The following is a 26385-nucleotide window of genomic DNA, read 5'->3' as shown; positions in this document are numbered from 1 at the left end:
CACAGAATGACTGCTAAGGGTCCCGAAAGCCCCCTTGAGGTCGGTGCTCATGAATTTCATGTGACACCGGTCAACATAGTTGTGGGTTTTTTCTCCAACCAAGCTGAGCTCTGTGGTGCGTGGGTGAGGGAGGTCAAGATCTCACCAGGGTTGGGGTCTGCCAAACACATGTAATGAAGGCAAGCGGGTCAGGGGGTCAAGGAGTTGAGGGTGTATGGCTGTTTAAAATGATGGATCATGGAATTCAGGCTAGGTAAGCGGGAATGGGCGGACATGAGGAAGGTGTGAGGATTGGGGGAAACAAGGTAAGGTCTTGCTGTATAGGTCAAGCTAGGCTAAAGAATTGTTGGAAGGGTGGGTGGTGGCAGCCGTATCTCCAGAGGTTCCCCATTCCACTAGGCCTTTACAAAAGTACTTTCTAAATCTAAACTGAAACACTCCCTGTGTCTTCTACCACTTGGTCCTGTGCATTGAGCTAAAGCATGACATAATGGAAGCTCTCGCATTTTCCCTGAGCATCCTCTTGTCCAGGCTCAGTGTGCTGAGTCCCTTCGGCCATTTGTCAGGTAACCTGCTCTCCATTCTCTTCATCACCTTGTCACTCTTCCTCGTATTTGACCCCTTCTGCTGGGAGCTGATGATCTTCTGAGCTGCACAGGAAGATTCTGCACTACGGAAAGCTCAGGACAATGAGTCAGGTGTCCCAGGTGGGGTTGTCAGGGGTTGCTGAAGCTCTGTGCTCAGAAATGGCATGGCCCTGGTCTCCCTTGTTTCTGTTGCCATGTTCCTCGCCCGGGAAGAATGGGAAAAAAATCATTAAAATCCCCATGTCTGAACCCCAGTGAGTCAACTTTGCAAATTGTTTGCAAGTAAGGTTTCCATCCTCGCTGGGACACTGTCAGGCTGAGGGTTATTCTGGGAAGGAATATATTAATATGATGAACTTGCTTAGAGGGTGTGCAGCCCTGTTTGCAAATATTTCAAGTCAGACCAGAATGTGATTTTCACATTCTCTGCATAGCACAAAATACACCATGCATCCAGTGCAGGAGCTCAGGCCAAAGCACTTGGTGGCATCCTTGTTTCCTCTTTCTCTCCACCTCTGTCCAGTCCATCTGTAAAACACATCAGCTGTCCTCAGAACACACCAGGATCTGACCACGTCTCACTGCCTCCACTGCTACCATCCTGGTCCTAATCATCATCAGCACTTGCATGATCCCTTGCCAGATCTTCCCAGCAGGTCTCCCTGTTTCCACTCTTACTTCTACAGCCCATGGTCAACATAGAAGACTGCATGGTCTTGTTAATATGAGATGTCAGGGCCATCCCATCCCTCTCCTTAGAATCTTCCAGTGGCTGCCCATCTCTTTCCAGGTGGGAACCCAGGTTGTCATGGTGGCTCGTACAAGACCCTCAGGAGCTCCCCTGCCCGTCTCTCTGCCTTCATTCCACTACTTGCTCTCTTACCCTCCCCTGCCTCCAGCCCCTCTGGCCTCACTGGCGTACCTGAAAATAGCCCACGCCTGACTCTTTCTACCTCCCTGCTAAGATTGCTGCTCCCTGATATCCATATGGCTCATCTACATTCCTTCTTCAAGTCTGTGCTTAATGTCACCTTCCCAGATGTCTCCCTGTGCAAACGTCTTCCCCTTCCCTGCATTAGTTTTCTCTACAGCACTTGTCACCATCTGACATGCTACATATGTTTTATATTTACTTGTTTATTGAAAAGAATAGAGCAGGGACTTGGGCGTGTTCACAGCTACATGCCAGACCCTAGAATGGTGTTCAGCACTCAGTCCACACTCAAATGTGTGTTGAGTGAATGAATGTCAGCTGAATGAATGAATGTTGAGAGAATAAATGGCCGTGAGTAAATATGGCAGCCACCATTGTGGATAGCTTAGTGTCAGGGTTACTGGGATGGTAAATCTCCCATTTAATAGTATGTGAACTTGACCAAGTACTCAAGTTCTAGATCTGTTTCCTTCATGTGGGAAATGCGGTAGCAAGATTACCTAACTCATAGGGTGTCCAGTGAGTATAAGCACTTAAAATAGTGCCTGGCACATAGCAAGTACCCAGTGAATGTTACTATCACCATGGATTTTATTTTATGTCTTTTTTAGTTTATTGAGGTGCCAAATAAGTTCTAGGTGCCATCCTCAGCACTATTCGTAAGTCATCTGATTCTTACAGGAGCCTTACAAGATAGACACTGTGAAATCCATTTTATATGTGTGGAAACCAAGGCTCAGAGCATGTTAGAAATCTGCCCAGGGTTGTTCAGTTAGCATGTGGCTGGGCTGTCCAAGCAGGAACATTACTGGAGGTGGATTCAGGAGAATAGCCTTTGTCGTACCCACAGACCTAGAAGCTAAAGGAAGACTCAGAACAGGCCAGAGCTGGGCAACAAAGAGGAAGCTTGGCTCAAGATGAGCCTCCTAGAATTTACTCCTTCGTTTATGCAACAAAGAGTTAATGGGGCACCTGCGTGTGCCAGGAATGGGTTTAGTGGCCGGGGCTACAGCAACAAGACAAAATCTCTGTGCACATGGAGCTGATACTCTAGTAGGGCACATGCTAACGTAAACACAAATAAATGTGGGCTAATATCCTGTGTTGTCGAGGCTGCAGAGAAAAATAGAAAGGGTGATAGGGTTATGGGGGATGGACCCTGCAGCTGGGGGGAGTGTCTGCATCAGATAGGGTCAGAGGAGGCATTTCAATCACTTGAGTGAGATAAGACTCGTACAATGAATTGAGGGGTGCCCAGGACAAGGGTCATGACCCTTGGGAGCAGCCTGGCACTCCCAAGAGATGGCAGGAAGGCTTGTGAGCATGAAAACACGAGTATTGCATGGTGTGGCAAAGGCCATCTCATGCAAGGTTTGGTAGGCCCAGGTGAGGAGTTTATCCTCATTGTAGTGGGAAGCCACTAGAAGGTTTTAAGTAAGGGGAAGTATGTCAGTGTTTGCTCGGAAAGGATCACTCTGGCTATTGTGTGGATCATGAGTTATACAGCAGGGCACGAGTGGAAGCTGGAGCTACCCAGGGCCCCTGCATTTGTTAGAGCGTGAGAAGTCGGTGGTCTGCACCACTGCGGCGCTGTGGGCTGAAAATGGGAGAAGTGCTTTGCTCTGGGATATATTTTGGAAGCAGTATCAGTAAGAATCGGTGATGGATTGCATGTAGGTCAGAAGGAGAATAAGAGAGGGAAGTATCATTTCCAGATTTTTGGTCTAAGCCACTAGGAAGGTGGAGGCTTTACTCACTCAGATGGGGAAGACTGAGGAGAGAGGAGTTTGGATGTATTTGTTGGGGGGTCGGCCGTGGGAACTCAGGAGTTCCATTTCAAATATGCATGGCTTGAGATGTCTGCTGGACTGCAACTGGAAATGCTGAGGAGGCAGTTGGATATATAAGTCTGGGCTGAGATGAGTCCAGGCCAGAGATATAGTTGGGAATTGTCATCAATTAAGGTAACGGGACTGGGTGAAATTACCCAAGGAGGGAGTGTAGAGAGAGAGGACAGACCAGCCTTGGGACTGAGAAGGGGAGGTCAGCAGGGAGAAAACGGGGGGTGGGACCCCAGATGTGCCAAGAAGACTGTGTTTCCAGAAAGAGCGTATGGTCAACCATATCAGATGCTGCTGAGAAGCTGTCCCAGGGGAGACAGCGTTGTCAGCTGTGTTTGTCAGGGTGCGTGTCCCTCATGCTCTTCACGAAGGCAGTCTCTGTGGAGTGGTAGCAAGGATCCAATCAAAGTGCCATGAGGAGAGAAGGGGAGGCGAGCTGACAATATTCTTTAAGGTGTTTCACTCTAAAAGGAAGCTGAGACAAGGGACAGTGGCTGCAGAGGGATGAGGGCCAAGACACAGTAGCCGTGTTCGTAGGGGAACGATGGGGTGGAGGAGTGGATTCTCTCTGGTAGTAGACAGCCATGCACAGGAGACTGATGCGTCTTCCCTGTCTGGGCAGTTTTAGCCACATCCGAGTGGCCCCGACCTCGTAACACCTCCATCTCCTTCTCTGTGAGTTGTCCAGTTCACGGGTGCTGCTGGCTACAGGTGTGAAAGAGGAAATGAACGAAAAGAGATAATTTATGTAAAAGCCATGCTCTGTCTAGACTCTTCTAAAGGTCTCTCATTGAGTCTGCATCCAGGATTGAGATTTTCTAGGGAGGGACCCAAGAGTCTCTCTTTTTCTGTGCTGTTGGTGGATCTGATGAGCCGCCAGCCCCGAGAACCACCAACTAATGCCAACATTATTGCTATGAATATCATGACTATCATCCTAGCATCCAAAGTCCAGTTTAACTGGACTGCATAGGAGTCGAGGTCTGATTTCTGACCCAGCCCTTTATTTCTTTCTGTCTACGGGTTATGCAACATGTTGTTTTGCTCAACATCCAAGAGCCCTCTGAGTCTGGCCTCATCATTCCTTTCTTGCCTCCCCTCTCTCAACAACCTCTTCACAAACTTGACTTACCCTGGACTCTGCATCCACAGGGGTTTGTGTTGTGAGGTCTCAAGAAACAGAACTGGGACCAGAGATGGAGCTACAGGGAGAACATTTTGGCTTGTTGTGAGAAATCCCTTTTTCACAGACAAGCTGCTACCATGCCTGGGATGGGGGGCACTGCTGGGGCCCACAAGCCAGGCCCACTCGGTGGCGGGGGGCAGGTGGCTGGCACCACAGAAAGAAGGCTGGGGCCATGGAGCAGATGCACCTGCTGCGGTGGGAGCAGGGAGACAGGGAGGGAGATACCAAGCCTCTCCTCTTCCCCAGGGGAGACTAACGTCAGGCCTCTCATTGGCCAGTCCTACCAGGGAGCCGGGAAGCAAGGGAGCCTGGGAAATGTAGTTCCCTTTGAGACAGCAGGGCATGGAAGGACTCCCTGGAGAGACAGGCAGGCCAGTGACAGGCACAGGTCCTACTTATACACTCTCAGCCTCAATATCTTTACTCCTCATTGACGTCTGTGTGACACTGTGTTTTTCTGTGTCCCTAACTAGATTTAAAACCCCGTGACGGTGAGGACAGGGATGACTTACTCTTGATGGTAAACCCAATGTCTAGCACTCGTTAAATATTTGCTGAGTGGATATGCTTGTGAAAGCCCTCGATGCCGTGAGGGTGCAGGTCTTCCCACCACCGCCCCGCTCTCTTCTTAAGGCTGACATGTCAGTTCCTCTGAAGACTGAAGGGAAGGGCCGTGAGCACTGCACAGACATGGGGCACCAGCGTGTTCTCATTGTGCTTTGAGGTCTCCCTAATCACTGAAATTAGTGCCTTTGGGTTCATCGTATTGAAGCCTGAGTTTGTGACCTTCTGCGTCGGAATAAGGGCGGTCAGCCTAGATTAGAATTTCTATTTTAAGTCTTGGCCAAATCATAATTTCCCCTCATTATGACATCCATTTACATTAATTTTTTCACTGGGAGATTATATTTATATTTTGAATAATTAATACATTCACATGTCATAACTTTCAAATAAATGTCAAGTAGAAAGTTTCCATTGCATTTCTGTCCAATCAGATTCCCTTCCTGGAGGCAACCTGTGGTGCCACTTTTTTTGTGTATCTCTTCCAAGGTTTGTGTCTATCTCTGCATGCACACACACATGCACCCCCACCCCCCCCACACACACACTTCTTTATCACACAAATTGTTGCATATTATACACAAAGTTCTGTACCCTGCCCTTTGCATTTAACAATATATCTTGATCTTCCCACTTGTGCTTTGATGTGTGTGCATAATTGCCATTATATAGATGCATAATTTACTTAAATAGTCCATTGCTAAAGGACACTTGGGTTGTTTCAGTTGTTCACCATTAGAAGTTGTGCACCAATATAGAGGATGTTGCAATGAGTAGTCTTTGTACCATCATCACTGAGCTGCAAAAGTCATTAGCATTGGGATTCTCCAAGAAGATGTAGGAAGGGGAAAAAGTTTAATGGAACGTTTGAGATAAGTAACAACTAGTGTAAAGAGCCCCAGCCTGGAATTTAAGTGTTCCTAACTCCCAAAAGTAATAACAGAGCCCCCTTAGAAGTCCCTAGCTTCTTGCAATTTACAAAATAATTTAATATTTGTTAACTCATTGAATCATTAGGGAAAAAATATCCTGTGAGAAGCTATGATGTTTTTCTCTAGCTTCTTGACTCACTAGTCGTATGACCTAAAATAAATTTCCAACTTGTCTATATCCTGGTTAGTGTATCTATAAAATAGGGATAATAAAGTACCTACCTCATAGGATCATTTTGAGCAGCAAATGAGCTATTCATGTAAAGTGCTTAGAAGAGCGTTTATCATATAGCAAGAGTTCAGTAAGTGTGAGCTATTATGATCATTTTGTAAGTGAGGAAAGGAAAACACAGAGCAATCAAGTACAAAGTCACCTAGCTCATAAAAGCTACAACTGGTGCAGGGACCCAGGTCTCTAGGCCCCCAAACAAGTCACGCCTCTCAAGCATGAGGTCTTAGGGATATGTTCACGGAATAGTGATTGGTGTCGTGGCACAGAGCGGCTAATAGTAATATTGCCATAGGGGTTTGGCTGACCATGTTCGAGGAGATTAGTTCAACCTCACAATTAGTGCTGTAGTTCATCAAATTGAAGATGTCATCACATATAAGAAACACTGTTACATGAACTGCAGAGAAGGAAGGGAGGGATGGAGGGAGGGAGAAAGAGAAAGAGAAAACGAAAACCTGCCAATTAAAGGTATAGGATACTGTGCTGGTTATTAAGCTATTATCTCTCAGCTCCAAACTTACCCTCAGTGCTCTGCTCTGTGATGCAGGGGCTGGGACCTGCATGCCTCATCTGCCCTTTGACAAGAGGGGAATTAGAGGAGGAGGGACAAGGAGCTTGGTCCTTTTGGTTTGGTTGAATTTTCTACCAGTCCCAGCAGTGAACTTGGCAGTTGAGTCTAGTTGCCAGCTTATGTCTCCTCCCCAGAACATGGTGCCCCTCAGAGTAGCAGCCCCAGTGGGCCGCTGCCCACCCTTGAAGGTAAGCCAGGTGTTGAGGGCCCCTCTTCCAAGCCCCCCAAAGTGTCAGCACCATATGGGCAGCACCCCTCTTCAGAGATCCCCCTTTGACATCTCAGTTCCCCAGTGCCTGCCTAACCAACTCACTATGTTAAATTCTCTCTGTTAAAAGCACTAGAGTGCTTTCCATTTCCCTGCTTGAGTTCTGACTCATGGATTGTAGACACACATTGACTTCAGGAATGTTAAGTGAAGGTCTTGGAATTGGTGCCATAGAGTAGGTGCGTCGGGGAGTTCATAGATTGCAACAGTGCCTAATCAGCCCTGGTGGTGAACCCAGAGGAAGGAATGCCTTGGTCAGGGTCACACAGCCAAAGGGGGCAGTGGGGGCTCCTGGGGCTCTGGCCCCTGTTCCTGACCCTTAGGCCAACGCTTTTCTACTGTGCCTGAGTCTTGCTCTGCTGACCATTTTGAAGGGCCTGACCCCTGCTCCTTGGATGGGTAGGTTGACCTCCTCATGATGGACCTTCTCATCAAACCACCCTTTTTTTCCAGGAAGTACACTCTGCTGGTCAACAATGGGTTTGCAATTTCTGCTGCATTGCTGATGGCCTGTTCTCTGCAGGCAGGAGTCTTCGAAATGCTCATTATGGGACGCTTCATCATGGGCGTGGATGGAGGTGAGCCTTCACCAAGGCAGAGCTGGTCATGATCCTCAGGGGTGTTTCAAAGTGGTTTTCGGTGGTGTTTAAGAGTGGTGTTTGGAGCTGTCACATGACCAGGCTCCCATTAGTATTGAGTTGCCAGGGACCAAGGATGCAAAAAGTCTGCATAAAGGGGGCCAGTCCCATGAGATGAACCACTCATGAGGCTCCAGCATGCTAACTGAGAAATACTAAGTGGGAGAGATCCAAGTCAACTCCAGAGACCTGGATTGTCTTCAGTATGTGATGCCTTTTGCTTTGTCATCTTCACTATAAAATTCATATTCCAGGGTTGTCTGTGGTTTCCAGGGAGTTTTTGATGAGGGTTGTGTTTCCTGTCTGGGCCTCTGACTTATTCATTCTTTCATGTATTCCCTGAGCATTCGTTTATGGATCACCTGCTGTGCCGGGTGTTCTTCTCCATGCTGGGGACACAGTGGTGAATGAAATCCCCCAGTCCCTACCCCTGTACCTTACATTCTAGTGGGTGGCTGGATACATAACTGGATACATAAGGTAGGCAGTAGCAAGCCCTAGGAAAAAAATGAAGCAGGACAGGAGGATAGTGGGGGCTATTTTAGATAGTCCAGCCAAGGAGAACCACTCGGTGGGGGAAACGCATGAGCAGAGACTGGAATGAACCAAGAGTGAGAACCAAGTGAATATCAGGGGAATTGGGTTCTTGACCAAGGGAAGAGTGTACTGGCCCTGAGATGAAGTCGTGCTTGGTACATTAAAGGGAGAGTGAGGGGCCAGCATGGCTGGAACTCGGTGAGCTGGGGGACAGTGGTTGCAGATGAGGTTGAAGAGGGGCCGGTCACATCATGTAGCGCCTTGTGGGATTTGTTCCAAGGGTGATGGGAAGCCAGAAGAGGGTTGAGAGAAATGTGACATGAGCTGGTTTTGTGTTTCAGTAAGATTCCTCCTGCTTCTGCGTAGAGAAGAGTTTAAAGGAGGGCAGGAGTGGAATCAGGGTGCCACTTGTCCAGGGGAGAGAGCCATGGGGGGCAAGATGGCGGCCAGGAGGCAGCAAGGTGCCCCTGGCTACTGGCTGTGGGGTGTGAGAGAGCAGGAGCCTCAAAATATATTGTTAAAACCAGCCTACCAACCAACCAACCCTACTTTTTTTCTAAATATTGCAAGTCTGTAAGGTATTACTTGTAGGCATTTGTGGAAAGATTGCAAGCGTTTGGATTAGAAATGTCTGCCTTTGTGTTGGAGCTCTGCTGCTTGCCAATTACTGACTTCTGGCAAGTTGCTTAATGACTCTGAGCCTCAGTTTCCCCATTTGTTAAACGGCAATAACAATACCTACTTTGAAGGGCTGTCATAACGTTGACATGATGCCGTATGTATATGTGTGTGTATACATATGTGTGTGTCTATATGCACACACACATATTTATATATATATGTATATATATATATATATATATATATATATATAAAATCTGCCAAATGCTGTTGTAACCTGTGAGCTTGTTAAAGGCTAATTCCCTTCCTTGCTAATTCTTGCGTGCTGCAGGCACCAGGCTTTGGGAGTGAGCTAAACAACAAGTACACATCAGGGAGAGGTAAGCTGGAGAGTGAGGGCCTGAGGAAGGTCAGGGCAGAAGACTTCCTGTCCCTTCCCTGCTCTGCTGGCAGGTAATATTCAGGATTAGTAATAACCAGACTTGGGGTGAAATTACTGCTCTGTCTTGGTATTCAAGTAGAAAGGAGTTAGCTATAGAAAATGTTAATTGGAGTTTGTGTGGTGTTTTACAATTAACCAGTCCTGTTCATGGTTTCTTCTGCTCTGATCACCTGCTAATGCTGAAGGGCTGTTATTTTGTCATTTTACATCAAGGACACTGAGGCTCAGAGACGTGGGACAGTAAAGTGGTTAAGGCTGAGGGCTGCGTGTTCACACTGACTGCGTTTTCCCACTCACCTAGCTTAATTTCATTACTTTGTATCAGTTAGATTTTGCTACATTTAAAACAACAACAACAACAACAATGGGAAGGTAATGGCTTCAAGCAATAACCGTTTTGCTGAGCTTGGAGTTCCCTGGGCTGGTGGGGCCATTCTAATGCGGGCAGCAGGGTGACTTCAGAAGGTCTCACTCGCCTGTTTGGTTGTTGGCAGCTGGGTTGGTCTCAGGGGATCCCAGCAGGCCCAGCTCATCTCACCTCCACACGGTCTCTCAGCCTGCCATATGTAGGGCGGCCCAGTCTTCCCTCGGGATTCTCAGAGTGCCAAAGAGTGGTACCAGGGGCAGGACCCCACGTGCAAGCACCTGTCAAGTCACTGCTCGTGGCACGTTTGTCAGTGTCCCATTGGCCAAGACAAGTCCCATGACCAGGGGCACCATCAATGTCGGAGGGACCTGAACCCACAAGGATGCAGACTCAGGGGGTGCTGTGAACCAGTGGGGCCCCACAGCAGCATTCTGCCTCACTGTCTTAGCCCCTTTCCTGGACCAGGCAAAAGGGATTAATCAAAAAGCCCCCTGTGGTGGTATGCAAAAATTAACTGATGGGCGTGAAGCGCTTGGTACATTCCAGACCTATAGTGCCTTCCCCCATCGCCGGGAATGGTGATGGGATCATTGCCATTCTTGGTGCTATTCTTTTCATTCCCAGCTAATAAGGTACAGATCCCGGGTGTGGCCCGAGATGCCTGGTTTCAAGGGCCCTGCCTGCGCAGGACAAAGGCTTGGTGAGATGGGCAATGAATGGCCTTTCCCAACACAGGCCGCAGTGGGTCTCCTTTTCTGGCAGATTTACATTTTCTCCATTAGCCTCTATCTAGTCATTTTGCCTCTCTAGGTCTTCTGGGGGAAGTGACCCTTACTGCACATTCCTAGTTTCTCTCTGAGTTTCCTTAATGAAAAATAGGCTGGACTTGAAGAGAGAGGCCATATTTACAAAGCCCCATATTCAAGTCAGATGTCTGTTAGACCTCTTTTCAGATGAGTTTTACAAAAAGAAACAGAAAAAAAAAAAAAGTAAGAACAAGGAGGGGAGAGAAAAACAGACTCCTCTGACTTCTGGAGCGCAGCCTGTTGGAGGTGGGCCAAGACGTGGAGGCTTCATGTCATTTATTCTCATCAAACCCTCTCAAAGCAGAGACGGGGACTTGCAGGTATTTAAAGGAAGGCATTTGGTCAGAAAAAGGGGAAATGCTGGCCAGGAGATGAATTGACTGTCCTGCTTATAATAAATAATTTAAAGCCAAGTGATAAGCCTGGAGGATTTTCAGAAGGCTGTGCTGCTCAAGCCAGGTTTGTGGGCAGTATTTGGAACCATAGTAGAAACCCAGGACACCTTCCCCAAGTGTCCTTTCTCTAAAAAGCTTGGCAAAAAAAGAAACACATTTTTACATTGAAACAGACTTGATGCAGCTTGGTGTTAGAGGCAAAATCCATGCAGATGGTAAGGTCAAAGTAGGGTGCAGAGCTGTTTTGTGTTTGTGGAAGATTGCACTGGACAGGTTCCTGCCAAGCTGTCCCAGTACAGCCCGTGCTCCCAGGGGTGCAAGTCCATGTCCACGGCATTAGGAGCTCTCTGATGGACAAGCTCGGCTACCACAGTAGGTGGTCTCTGGTGGACATATTGGAGCAGCTTTTAGAGAAGCATATGACATGGAAAGAACATGAAATCGGGGTCAAGGATGTGACTTTAAGTTCTGGTTCTACCATTGACTTGCCAGGTAACCATGGGCCCATTATTTTACCTCTCTGGGCCAGTAATGTCACCTAGAAAGTAAGGAGGATTGGACTCTGGGAGCTGAGGTTGCAACCACCTCTAAAAATCTGCTTTGGCTCCTTTTTGTACTCACCTTAGAGCGACTATCTTGAGCATTCTCTTGAAGCTTCTGGAGTGCACATGACACGCATAGTTGTATTGTTTACTCATTAAACAACATCACAGGGACGCCTGGGTGGCTCAGTCGGTTAAGTGGCTGCCTTCGGCCCGGGTCATGATCCCAGGGTCCTGGGATCGAGTCCCACATTGGACTCCTTGCTCAGCAGGGAGCCTGCTTCTCCCTCTCTCTCCCTCTGCTTGTGTTCTTTCTCTCAAATAAATAAAATCTTAAAAAAAAAAATCACAGACTAGGAGATTGTGAATTAAGAGTATAGGGCAGAAACACTGGCCCCCCTGTCCAGTGCCATCAGCTTAGGTGTACCATGCCCCAAGGACCTACCAATTATGTCCCAGCACAGGCTCCCAGCAAGACTGTGGGTTGCTCTTATAAGCAAATTATTTGTTATTTATCATTATTCTGCCTACTGCCCCAAAAGGGGCCACATCGTCATCCCTGGAACCAGCAAATGTGAGCTGATACAGCAAGGGGACTTCGCAGATGTGATTAAGTTAAGGACCGTGAGACGGAGCACTTACCCTGGGTAATCCAGGGGCGTCCCATAAGATCACAGGAGTCCTGATAAGTGAAAGGGGAAGGATTCAGAGCCAGAGAAAGGAGATGGGAGAGTAAGAGCAGACACTGTGTGCTCTTGTCTCAGATGCAGCAGCAGGGAGGGGCCACGAGCCAAGGGGAGCGGGTGCCTCCGGAAGCTGGGAAAGGCCAGGAAGCCGACTTTCCCCTAGAGCCTCTAGAAGGATCACAGCCCTGCCATCACCTTGATTGTAGCCCAAGTCCCATTTTAGACTTGGGACCCCCAGAACTGTGTGAAAATACATTTGTGGTGTTTACATCACTAAGTTTGTGGCAATTTGTTACAACAGCAGTAGGAAACTAGTAAAAACACTAATAATATTATTCATTTATTATGATTTGAGTCAAATTTAAACTCGACAAAGAGCATGTGAGGTGTTCAGAAGGATGGATTCTGGCCCCAGCCCTGCTGCTAACCAGCTGCGTGACCTCAGACAGACTTCTTTACCCCTCGGAGCTTCCGTTTCCTCACAAGTACCGTACAGATAACAACAAAGCTACCTGACAACGCTCAGGTACTGTTTAGGGGTGTGTGTGTGCCTGTGTGTCTCTGAATGTGTGTCCGTGTGTGTGTCTGAGTCTGTGTGTATATGTGTGTTTCTGCGTGTGTGCATGTCTCCACATATGTGTCTATGTGTGCTTCTATGTCTGAGTCCGTGTGTGTCTGTGTGTCTGTGTGTTTCTGCATGTGTTCATATATGTGTCTGTGTGTCTGAGTTTGTGTGTGTCTGAGTGTGTGTGTCTGTGTATGTGTGTATATGTCTGTGTCTGTGTGTGTGTCTGTGTGTGTCTGAGTGTGATGTCTGTGTATATGTGTCTGAGTGTGTGTATGTGTGTCTGAGTCTATGTGTGTTTGTGTGTGTCTGTCTGTGTGTGTCTGAGTGTCTGAGTCTGTGTGTATATGTGTGTGTGTATCTGTGTGAAGAGGAAAAAGGACAGAGAGAAAAAATTAAAATACATAATTAAAATAGCATATAAATCAGGAAGGCAGTAAGTGAAGTTGGTGTGTATTAATTCTTTGCATTGTCCGGGAAATACTAAAAGTACTAATTTATATTAGCTTTCACTAAGACACAGATTCATGAAATGATCTCTAGAGCAATTATTAAAAGAAGAGGAAATAACACAGAACAATCAAATGACTTAAAAATACATAATCCAGAAGAAGGCAAGAAAGGAGAGAAAATAGAATATATTCCAACTAAATTGAGTTCAAATAAAGAATTAAAAAAAAACCAGAATATAGGAGTGCCACATAGAACAGCAAATGGTAGGATGATGTATTTAAACACAAGTATATCAACAAATATAGACTCAATACTCCAATTAAAAGGTAAGAATGGTTACATTGGATAAAACAAATACCTATGCATAAGCTGTTTGTAGCTTAGATATAAAGATACAGAAAGATTGAAAATAAAATAATAGGAAAAACCCAACGCTTATAAATCCAGTACAGCAACGCTTGAAGCAAGAAGGATGACTAAATATGAGAGATCCCATGATGCTGAAGCTTTCAGTTCATCAGCAATATAACAATTTTAAAGTTGATATGCACTTCGTATAAAACGTCAAAATGTATAAACTGAAAATGAGTATACACTGAAAATTAGCCCAACTAAAATGAGAAATACAGTCTCAGTAACTGATAGAACAAGTGGACAAAAACATCAGTAGTACAAGGTTTGAGTGACACAGTGAACAAATATGAGCTAATTAATGTATGTGGAACTTTAAACCTTGGGACTCTAAAACACGCATTCCTTTTCAGCATTCATGGGCTGTTTATAAAAAAATGACCATATGATGAGCCATAAAGCGAATCTCAACACATTTCAAAGGATTAAAATTAGACTGTGTTCTATGACCACAATAGAATTAAATTAGAAGGTAATTACAAAAATATAAGTAGAAAATCCTCATATGTTTGGAAATTAAGATGTTAAGCGGCGTACATGCTAAGTAATGAATATGTATTTTCGAGTAACTGGAGGGACATAAAGAAATCACAAAGGAAATTTTTAAATAGTTTGGATTAGATGATAATGAAAACACTACATAAGACATACCAAAATTTGTGGAATGCAGGTAAAGCCATATTTCAGGTAAAATTTATAACCTCAAATGCAAATATCTAAAACAGATAAAGCTAAAAGTCAATAACCTAAGACTGCCTCTCAAGAAGTTGGAAGGGGATTTTCATTGGAGAGCATCAGCAAGACCAAAGTAAATTCTATAAGAGATTAATAACATTGATAAACCTCTTATGAGACTGTTCACAAAGAGAGAAGGAATTAATAACTAATATTAGGAATTAAATGGATAGATCCTGAAGCATTAGAGAGATAAGAATGTATCATGATGTGACATATTTGAAAACTTAAATGAAACGTACAAATGCCTAGAAAGAAAAAACTTAACCAATAGTGATGTAAGAAAAAATAGGGTATCTGAATAGTCCTGTTCTATTAAATAAGTTGAACATATAATTAAAAACATTCCAACAAAAGAGATTCAAGTTTTCTTTAAGAGAGAACAATGCCAACTCTGTATAACATTTCCAGGGGGTATACTTCCCAACTCATTTTATGAGATGAGCGTATCTTTGATATCCTATCCCAATAAGAACTTTGCAGGAAAAAAATTGCATGCCCAATGTCATTAAGGAACATAGATATAAAAAAAATCCCAAATAAAGAATTAGCAAACAATTTCAAAAATAAACATAATAGTATTTCAACAATAAAACATAAAAAGATAATATGTCGAGACCTTTGAGAATCAGTCAAGGTAATTCCCCTTATTTACAGAATACATTTTGGACAAAATCATATGATTATTTTGATATATGCAGAAAAGTCATTTGATAATCTTCAGTATCTATTTATGGTAAAGAAAAATGTAAAAACATGTCTAGCCAACTCGGAATAGAAGGAAATTTTCTTAAACTAATAAAGGCTACCTACCAAAACCTACAGCCGTCATCATATTCAGTATAATATGTTAATAGGTTTTTCTCTGAGCTCAGGAACAAGACAAGATACATGCTATCAACCACTCTGAGTCAACATAGTACTAGGGGTCCTAGCTAATGCAGTGAGGCAAACAAAAACATTTTTAATGTAAGATATAAAGATTGGAAAAGATGAACTAAAACTGTCATCTGTCACAGATGTCGTGAATGTATAAACCATCTAAAAGAATCTATAAACTTCAGAATGTGTGAGTGGAGTTTGTTGCCAGGGTCTCTGGATAAAAGGTCATCATACTTGTATACTTGTAATACTAAATGCAAAGTTATCTTTCCATATAAGGTCAATACACTAGAAGCAATTGTATTTGTAGAAAATGAAATTTATAAGCTATACCATTTAAAATGTTATAAAAACCATTAAATACCTAAGAATAAGTCTAATGGGAAATGTGCAATGTCTCATCTTATTATCTACAAAAAGTCTATGAAATATTGTGGAGAAAAATTAGACACATAAATGGGAAGTATTCCATGTTCATAAATTGGAAGACTCCACATTATAAAGGTGTTCCCTCTGTATTGATCTGTAGATGCAGTGCAAACCCAAGCAAATCCAAGCAGGTTTTGTAAAATGGAAATTGCAAGCTGCTTCTAAAATGTATATAGAAATGCAGAGTGCTGAGAATTCATGAGATAATCTTCCAGAAGAAAAATGGGAGCACTTAATCTACTGGATATCAACACTTAGAGAGTTACAGTGGTTCAGACAGTACAGATTGGGGCAAAGACAGAAAAATAGATCAGTGGAAGAGAGATGAGACTTCTGAAGTTGACCCATACATATATGGATGCTTCCCTATGGCAAAGGGGTGGCTGGAGATCTGAAGGGGAGGGATGTCTTTTCAACAAATGCTGGTCAGATCAGTTGGAACCCCCTGGGGTTGGGAACTGCAGATCCTGGCAGGCTGGTCCTCAGCTGTGATTGTGCTTTATGGGAACGGGCTCCGGTGGTAGCTTGATGGGGGCTGCAGACTCCAAGAACAGAGCAGATGTGCATATACACCTGTGTTTTTGTGCTTGGAAAATTGTATGTGAAATTTGCTTAAAACAGAATGCTTTTATGTGTTGCATCTTTCCGGAAACATGGATTCTTGGGCTAACAAGGAAGGAAAGCACTCATCTTGGCAACCATAAGAGAACCTTTTTGCTTATGTGTATGGCCATGAAATTTCTACAGTGATAGCTTAAGTTACCATTTCTACAGCTTAGCTGTTCATGTAAAGCAGAGGTTTATGGTTCAAGAGTTGGTATGTGTATTTCTCTGCTGCCGTTCCTCCTTGGGGAATTGTCTTAGGGATAAAGCACAGACTGCACTCTCCAAGATGGCAAATGCTACATCTATATCAACACTCCGACATTTTCATTCCATTCAAAATGAAACTTGAACACTGCTTTACCTCATATACACAATCCCACATGGATTGTAGCTCTAAAGATGAGAGGTAAAACAGTAAATATTCCAAAAGATAACATGCAATATAATCTTTCCACCATTTTAGGATAGGGGAAGATTTCTTAAACAGGAGAGAAAAGCACTAGTTTAAAGTAAAAGAATTGATAAATTGGAGGATGTTAAAATTCAAGACCTCATACAAAAAAAATCAGTTAATGAAAGGACTAACCAGAGAGAGCAGAATATTTGCAGTGAATGAAATTGACAAAGGGCTCATATACACAACACATTAAGAACTCCTACAAATCAGTAATAAAAAGACTGAAAACCTCTTACAAAAATGGCTAAGAGATGGAACGGGCATCTTCAGAAAAATGGCCAAAAGATATATAAAATCATATTAGTATTCCTCAAATGTTAAAAACAGAACTCCCCTATGATCCAGTAATGACAGTCTTGGGTGTTTACCTCCAAAATACAAAAACACTAATTCAAAGGGATACATGTGCCCCTATGTTTATAGCAGCATTATTTACAATAGCCAAATTACAGAAGCAGCCTAAGTGCCCCTCGACAGATGAATGGATAAAGAAGATGTGGAATATATACACAATGGAATATTACTCGGCCGTCAAAAAGAATGAGTCTTGCCATTTGCAATGACATGGATGGAACTAGAGAGTATAATGCTAAGTGAAATAAGTCAGTCGGAGAAAGACAAATACCATGGGATTTCACTCATATGTGGAATTTGAGAAATAAAACAAATAAGTGAAGGAAAAAGAGAGAGACAAGCCAAGAAACAGACTCTTAACTCTAGAGAACAAGCTGAGGGTTACCGGAGGGGAGGTGGGTGGGGCATGGGGGGAATAGGAGCTGGGGGTGAAGGAGGGCACTTGTCGTGATGAGCACCGGTGTTGTATGGAGTTGTTGAATCACGATATGGTACACCTGCAACTAATGTCACGCTGTATGTTAACTATGCTGGAATTAAAATAAAATAAATTAAAATATCTCAGTAATGAAGGAAATGCAGATGAAAACCACAATTGCTGAAAATTAAAAAGACCAATAATGCCAAATATTGGCAAAAATGTGGAGCAAAATGTATTTCATACATCTCTCATAAAGGTGTAAATTGGTGTGATAATTTAAGGAAATTGGCTTTATTAAAACAACAAATGTATCTTATGGTTGCAATGTATATATAAACTTGCATAAGTGTGCCCTGAAAGACTTGTGTAAGAATGTTTATGGGGCACTATTAACATTAATCCTAAACCGGAAAGCACCGGAGTGTCCATCAATAGGAAGGCAGATGAAGTGTGATATACTCACATTTTGGAATACTACACAGTAATAAAAACAAACAAATTACAGTTTCATGCTACAACATGAATGCATTTCACATGCATGAAAAGCACAAGGAGATGAGAGACAAACACAGCCCTTACGATTCCACACACGGAGCTTTGGTGATAAGCAGTCAGGCTGGTGGTGATCTTTGGGGAGAAGGGGAGGATGGTGATTCTGAAGAAGCGCAGGGTGGGGGGCTTCTGGGGTGCTGGTAGAATAGGTTGATTCTTGACCTGGGTGAGGGTTGCACAGGTGTGTGCATTTTGTGATGATTCCCCAGACTGCACTGTGCAATTTAAAGATATGTGTCATATTTTCATTTTCAAAAGTTAAGACTGTTATATTCAGTAAAATGCTTTCGACTGGACTCAAGTTTTTCTGCACTCCAGTAGGAAAATGCACATTTCCAGTTGTCCCTGAAATGTCTCCTTCAGCCTCTCTGATTTCCCTGGAGAATATTTTCTGAGGTCCCTTCTGCTTTTCAAGAGCTTAGAGCTGCTGCTCCAATTGGACTCTGGGAGGAATCGGGAAGCTAAGCTCGCCCCGTGTGAGGGAGTGTGTCCCTGACCACCCCTCGTGCACCATCGGGCCATGTGCCCCGAGGAAGGGGAAGGCCTCGGAAGTTGTAGCAGGCTCGGTACATTGGAACTGTTGATGTTTTAGCTGAGAGCGGGGGGCGCGCTGCCCTCTGCTCGCTTCTCAGAGTTTCTGCCCCCTTCCAGCTGCCCACTGGGGCCTGCTCCCGTGGACCACAGTTGCAACCGAGGACCAGCCTGGCAGTTGCAACCGAGGACCAGCCTGGCAGGGGTGTGCAAGTCCCAGCCACTGGTGCCCCGCCACTCGGCCTTTCTGCAGCCTCGATTAAATAAATTAACAGTAGAGCGACAGTGGCGTGGGGACCCATTCAGTACATGTCGGTCAAGCACCTGTCCTGGGGCTGGCACTGAGCTCTCACAAAACTTCACTGTGGCTTCGGGTGGGGAAACCGGTGGTAAAGTAAGTACCAGACTAGGTACTTTCAGGAAGCGCTAAGTGCTGGGAGGAGCTAGGACCGGATGCAGAGACAGAGAGCGCTGGGAAGGGGCCGACTGCAGCAGGTGGTCAGGGAAGGCCTCAGTGAGGAGGCGCGCTGCTCTCCTGGGGCCACAAACTGGGGCGCCTCGAACAACAGAAGTGATGCTGTCAGAGTTCTGAGGCCAGAAGTCCAAAACCGGAGGGAGAATCTGCTCCATGCTCTGCCCTCCTGGCATCTGGCAGCTGCCAGCCACCCTTGGCCTTCCCTGGCTTGTGGCAACACCACTCCAGTCTCTGACCCCACCCTCACACGGCCTCCTTCTCTGTGTCTTCACATGGCCTCTTAGGAGGACCCCAGTCACTGGACTTAGGGCCCACCCTCATCCAGGATGAGCTCACCCTAACTTGATTACCTCTGCAGACAACTTCCAAATGAGGTCATGTCCAAGGGGGTAGTGAGACAGGAAGCCTGTCGGGGGCCAGCTTAGGGGGTTCTGACAATCCAGGTTCCAAATAAAGAAAGCAACAAAGGCCAATATCCCACAGTCAGTATGCCCACGGAGCGTCTAGTAAACCCCAAGGCTGGAGCCCCTGGGGTGGAAGAGTGGCAGGGGATTGGAGTCATAGGTCAAGAGAAGCCACTCAGTGGTGTGGGACGCCTGGTGCAGCACCACGGGCCTCGGATGACCTACCCCCTGGTTTGCCTGGGACTCGGGGTGTTCCTGGTGCACAGGACTTGCAGTGCTAAAACCAGAACAGTCCCCAGCAAACTGGAGGGTGGCGGCTTTCGTGTAGACCCCCTCCTCATTCACCGGCAGTTTAGCCACAGCATCTCATGTTGCCATGTCATTTCACGACAGGCTGGTAAGAACAGTCACCATTTATTGACAGCCTGCTGTATGCCGGGCACTCTGCTAAGCATTTCACACACATTCCGTGTGTGCCCGGCTCCTGTATGAAGGAGGTATTATTACCATCCCATGATGAAGGCCCCAGGCCCTTCATCATGACCATGCCACCTCTTTCCCACAGCCCTATCATTTCTCATTCGTTTTTTGAGGGACGATTAGCCCCAGTGGGCCCGAGGAGCATCAGGGAAGGGAAGCTGACTGTTATTAAGTGCCTGTCAAGTGACCACACGTGCGGCCGGACCCTTACATGTAATAACGTCCTTCCCACTGCACCAGAAATAGACAGCAATTACTACCCTCAGTTTTATAGGTGAGGAAGCTGAGACGAGGAGAAGCTAATTGACTTGATCGAGGTCACCTGGCGAGGAAGCCAGGGCTCTGGGACAGGAGTCCTCGTACGTCTGTCCCTCAGTTGCACTGCCCCCTCAGCAGCAAGGTGCCACGCTGGTCCGTGGTCAGCCAGTGTTTCCATGAGCCCAGCTGCTCTCAGTGTGTGTGTTTCCGGTAGAAACGCAAATATCCTCTGGCTTATGGTGTGACTTTGCCGCTAATTCCCGTTTCTTTGTACCTTAAGTGTCTTTGCCTTTCTGGTGAGCCAGGAAAAGTTATTCTGGGCTGAGATGCAGTGAATGAGATCCTCAGTTTATTAACTGGGCCATGTATTCCCTCTACTAGTTTTTTTTTGAAGGAAGAGCCTCCCTGACGGTTAACAACTGGGGTGCATTCAGCTTCACTGGAAGCACATTGATTGGTACCCAGAGTGTTTCGGGAACCATGCTAGAGGCATCAGGAGGCCAGGGCAGGAAAGAAATGTTTGATGCCTTCACAGTCTGGTGGAAAACTAGACAGTAAGAATTAGTGCCACCAGCACTGCTTTGTAGAGCCCTGCGTGATGAGGGAAGCGTGGGGCCAATCCAGTCTCAGGCCCCCAGCAGTCCTATGAAGTGAGGTTCAGTTCTCATCCCCATCTGTGGAGAGGGAAACCGAGGCTGAGAGACCCTAACTCTCCACCCAAAGCCTCATAGGGAGGCTGTGTGGCTCCAGAGTGTGCCGTCTGTGCTCCCAACGTGCCATGAGTCAGCCTGGGACAAGTGCATTTGTAGTAGACAAGTAGCCTGTGAAGGGCTTTGAGAATAGCCGTGCCCAGCTGCAGGTGGAAAACTTTCTTGAAACCGACACGCACTCTATAAAATGCTGTAAAATGGGTAATACAGCATCTGCCTGACCTGAGTGCCATGATTTACATCAAGAGGCACTGATGTAAAGCTAGTGGGAAGAGCTCAAGTTCTAGAATCATAGACCTGATCTATTGGGCAAAATAATCCCTTTGGGGGTCCCTGAACATCACTTGGTGATTTGGGAAAGTCACTCCATCTGTGCCTCAGCTTCTTCATGTTTAGATTAAGGATAATAATAGTATATTTACTTCAATGAGTTATTATAAAAATATATAATATACATAAAGAGATAAGAAGGATCACTACTACTTGGTAAGCACTAGACAAGTTGTCTGCTAACACCACCATTACCATGCACTGACACCTCCTCCACCATCACCTTCACCCCCATCACCACCACCATCACCTTCACCCCCATCACCATCATCACCACTATCACCTCCATTACCACCATCACCACCACATCCTCCTCCACTACCATCACCCCCACCATTATCACCAGCATCACCACCATCATCACCATCACCACCAGCACCATCACCACCACCTTCATCATCATCATCACTGTCACCACCACCACCACCACCGTCACCACCACCACCATCACCACCATCACCTTCACCTCCATCACCATCACCACCACCATCACCTCCATTACCACCACATCCTCCACGACCATCACCCCCCACCATTACCACCATCACCATCACCACCATCACCACCATCACCACCATCACCACCATCATCACCACTACCGCCATCATCATCACCACCACCATCATCACAACCACCACCATCACCATCACCACCATCACCACCACCACATCATCATCATCATCATCACACCACCATCACCATAATCACCACCACCATCACCATCACCACCATCACCACCATCACCACATCACCACCACCACCATCATCACCATCACCATCACCACCATCACCACCACCACCACCACCACCACCACCATCATCATCATCACCACCACCATCACCATCACCACCATCACCACAGCATCATCACCACCACCATCATCATCACCACCACCACCATCATCACCACCACCACCATCATCACCACTACCACCATCATCATCACCACCACCACCACCACCATCACCACCATCACCACCACCACCACCATCATCATCTGTTTCCCTTTCTATGAAATCTACCTCCCAACCATACCTTATGGACGACAGGATACAGGGCATGTGAAAGCATCGGCCGTCTGTGCAGATGCTGGGAGTGATGTTGTGGCTATCCTGCTGTTCTTGAGAGGGCACGGCAGGGGGAAGGGCTCTGACTAGTCTTCCTTGAGGATGAAGGCCACCTCACTGCCCAGGGTACTCCTCCCTTGGAGAAGACAGCCCTCTCACGGCTGCCATGCTTCTTTCACAGGCATCGCCCTCAGCGCACTCCCCATGTACCTGAACGAGATCTCGCCCAAGGAGATCCGTGGCTCTCTGGGGCAGGTGACCGCCATCTTCATCTGCATTGGCGTGTTCACCGGGCAGGTGCTGGGCCTGCCTGAGCTGCTGGGAAAGGTAAGTGTGGCTTGCCTGCTCACCTTGACCCTTCTCATTTCATGCCATTCTCTCAGTTCCCTGTGTCCCTTCCAGGACCAAGGGTAGTCGGAGGTGAACCCTGCCTCCAAAGTCTCGTCCCTGTGTCTCGGGATTCCTGAGCATTCAGGCCTTTCATTTATTATTGGAGAACAGTTATTGAATTCCTTCGATTGTGTCTTCTTTTTCATTTTTTTAGAACATAAACAATACATAACAAATGCAAACCTTACAGAATGTTCAGATCCACCCACCCAATAGCTATTGTCTGCAGCTCAATTTGTATTGAGGTTTTCTTCTTTGCTTATACAAACCTATATAAACATATATAGTTTTTAAAATGGAACCATGCCATGCACATTGTTCTACAGCTTGCTATTTTCATTTACTAGAGCTGGGGCATCTTTCCAAGATGTTTTGCTTTGTTCTACCTCACTCTTTCTTTCTTTCCTACACAAATATGTGGTTGCACAGTCTTCTGTTTTGGGAAGCGGGAGGGCCTGACTTGGAATCCCAGTTCAACAGTGTACTTGTTGTGTGGCCTTGGCAAGGAGGAAAGCCTCACCCAGGGTGGGGAGGGTGGCATCAAGGAAGGCTACCCAGAAGAGGTGGTCTCTAGATGAAGCCATGCAGCTGAGCAGGAGTTAGGCAGGTAAAAATGGGGTTTGGAGAGAAGACGTTGCAGAGAGAGGGGTAACAGAAGAAAAGGCCTGCGATGAGAACTGGCCCTGCCAGGATTCAAATACCTTGAGGGCTGAGGGGAGAGCCTGTGCAGGGAGCGTGAGAAGCGAGGTGCCTGTTCATTGAGCCCCAGTAGATTTCGTCCTGCTGCACTGGGGAGCCCAGTGGTACTTGAGCAGGGCAGTGATGTGGCCAGGTCCAAGTTAGAAGGTGGCTCTGGGGGTAGGGATGGTGTGGACATGTGGACTGGGGTGGGAAGGGTCGGAAGGGAAGGGAGGACCTGGCAGAGACTAGAGAGAGGGACCAAGGCGGTGGCCCTGGGGAGACGGGGAGGGGATGTAGTCCACAGACTTGCTGCCTCCCTGTCCCACCAGGACGAGGGAAGAAGAGCCTGGCCTTCCCACGCACCCTGGAAGATTGGAGGGAGGGAGGAGATGAACCACTGGTGACGGTGGGATGTCCACTGCCCCCCATGGTCTGGTGCTTGGACAGAGCACATCTGGCAGACCCTGTGAGCTGCACCCCTGCAGGGGGAGGTGGCAGTTGGAACAGACATGACAATGTGCACGTCACACAGTAGTGATTTTTTATGCCATCCAAACCCTCACAAGCTTCTCTGTGAGTGGCTCACCTCTGCAGTTGTGGACGTGGAAGCTGAGAGACGTGAGGTCGAGAACTGACTCCTATAAACATGGAGCTGAAACCAGGCCCCCGGTCTGTCTGCTTCCAGACCCACAACTGGGTCTTACACAGCTAGGAACAGGACACACTGGGCTCCCTCAGAGTGTAAGCAGGATTCTGACACTGATTCTGATGTGCTGGTTCTTCCCCACATCAAGCAATTCACACCAGCCGGGTGTCCTGCAATTCAGCTCAATTCTGACACCATCTACCTGGACACGGCGTCAGACGCCACGGGGTCGGGGCTCAGTCCCACGAGCCTGTCCCCACTTCAGATGCCAATTGCAAGTCCAGGTGGTCACCTGCGCTTCTGACCGACTGGCTATAAATCAGTGGTTCCTACGATCTCCTCCTTGGGTTCGGTTAACTGGTTAGAGCAGCTCACAGGACACAGGGCCCCAATCTACTTGCGAGATTACTGGTTTATCATAAAAGGATAGAACTCAGAACTGCCAGAGGAAAGAGACACATGGGGAAAGGCATGCGGAGGGCATGGAGGTCCCTGCCTTCTCCCCAGTGTCACTCTCCCAGAATCTCCCATGTTCACCAACATGGAAGCTCTCCCAACCCCATCCTTTGGAGGTGGGGGCGGTTGTGGAGGCTTCATTACAAAGGCAGGGTTGTTGAGATCATTGGCCATTGGCGACTGAACTCAATATCCAGCTCTCTCCCCTCCCTGGAGGTTTCAGGTCACTTGGTTGCTTGGCTCTGATGGCACCCAGCCCCCATCCTTAGATGCTGTCCAAAAGTCACTGCATTAACATAAACTCAGGTGTGGCTTAAAGGGGTCTTTGTGAATATCAAGACACCTTTATTACTCTTATCACTTAGGAAATTCCAAGGGTTTTAGGAGCTCTGTGCCAGAAATGAGGAAGACCAAAGATATGTTTCTTTTTATAAATCACAATAAGACCGTAAGAGCTTAGGTAGGGAGAGTACAGGACCCCTTTATGCCTGAGCCTTCGTGACCCTAGAGCCAGCTTCTGCCTCATTCAGGGAAGGTTAATAAGCAGAGGAATCAAGTATGGCAAGATAATGGGAGCTGGGTGACATTTATCACTTAAAAATATCTTCCAGTGTTTCCTAACGCTTTTTATTGTGTTAAAATATGCATAAGATTTAGCATTTTAACCATTTTGAAGTGTACAGTTCCATAACATTGCATAGACCTTTTTACATTTCACCTGATCCAGGTCACTGCAGAAGCATCTGCTTCTCATCTTTCATTATCAACCCTTTTGGGTTACTATGGCCACAGTTTTGTTTTTCTCTTTTGCAAAAGCAAAAACAACTCACACTTTACATCTGTGGTTGTCACATGCGTGATGATTTCTATAATTCATGTGAGCATGGTGGAAAGAGTCTCCTTACCAAGGTGAGATTCCACATTAAAGAGACTCTTGCTTTTTGTTTTTAAAATTTTAAAAATTGTAAAAGTCAACATATGTGTGTGACAAAAATAAAAACAATGTAACAATGACAGCCTCTGTCCCTTAAATGTAAAAATGTGTTTTAAAGTCAACAAATAGGACTGTTGTCCTCCCAGACTTTTTTTGAAAAAGTAAACGAATATCTGCCTCCATAGAGGCTAAGCTTTTCTCTTTCAAGATAAGTTCCAACTCTTCATCGCACTCCTCAATTCAGCGTCAGGTCCTTCCTGCCACTGGGAGCCTGTCTTAGCTCAGGCTGGGCAGCTTCCAAACAAGAGAGTTTGTACCCCACAGTTCTGGAGGCAGGAAGTCTGAGATCAGGGGCCCAGATCTGGAGAGGGCCCACTTCCTGCCTTGTGGGCCACCGCCTTCTCACTGTGTCCTCAAATGGGGAGAAATCCTCTTTTCCAGGTCTTTTCGGATAAAGGCATTCATCTTATTTGTAGGGACTCTACCCTCACGACCTAATCACCTCCCAGGGGCTCCATGTCCTAACATCATCACCTTGGGGTTAGGTTTCAACATGTGAATTTGTCAGGGGGGTGTGGGATGCAAACATTTCATCCATAACAGTTCCCTTGGTCTTTCTTAAACCTCTGTCTTGTCTCTTCATTCACTCACTCCTTTACCCGTTCGGCACATTCTTGAGTATTGAGTTGGCTGCTGGAGCTACAGCCTTGGGCATGTACATGAACTAGGTATATCCTGACATTTATGATGCTCGTGGTCTGCAGGGACCGTGTGACCCTGGGCAGGTCACCACCTCCGTAAGCCAGAGTCCTCCTTGGTAGCAGGCATGCTTGCAAGTCCCAGGTCCCCAGGCTCCACTCCAACATGACTTTCCCTGGGGAACATCTCTGGCAAACAATGACACTGTTCAGCATGTCCCCGGAACGGACACCTTACGCAGGAACCTGTCCCATGCTATCATTTCTGTTTGCTTCTGCCTCTTTTCCATCCAGTAGATCTTGTCTTACTG

The 26385-nt window shown here is 46.2% G+C and overlaps 1 protein-coding gene across 3 annotated transcripts in view; it reads left to right on the top strand.

Annotated features, from left to right (window-relative positions):
* SLC2A9 (solute carrier family 2 member 9) overlaps window positions 1–26385 on the top strand; it is a 231573-nt gene that overhangs the window by 82514 nt on the left and 122674 nt on the right. For all 3 annotated transcript variants that reach the window (XM_027598277.2, XM_027598278.2, XM_027598276.2), the window contains 2 exons: window positions 7569–7693; window positions 22451–22596. In XM_027598277.2, the coding sequence (XP_027454078.1) occupies window positions 7569–7693; window positions 22451–22596 (271 nt within the window). The remainder of the gene's footprint in view (window positions 1–7568; window positions 7694–22450; window positions 22597–26385) is intronic.

The sequence above is a fragment of the Zalophus californianus genome, chromosome 2 (assembly GCF_009762305.2).
Source record: "Zalophus californianus isolate mZalCal1 chromosome 2, mZalCal1.pri.v2, whole genome shotgun sequence".
NCBI classification, from domain to species: Eukaryota; Metazoa; Chordata; class Mammalia; order Carnivora; family Otariidae; genus Zalophus; species Zalophus californianus.
The sequence above is the reverse complement of the archived record's forward strand: the minus strand, read 5'-3'. Positions and strand labels throughout refer to the sequence as shown.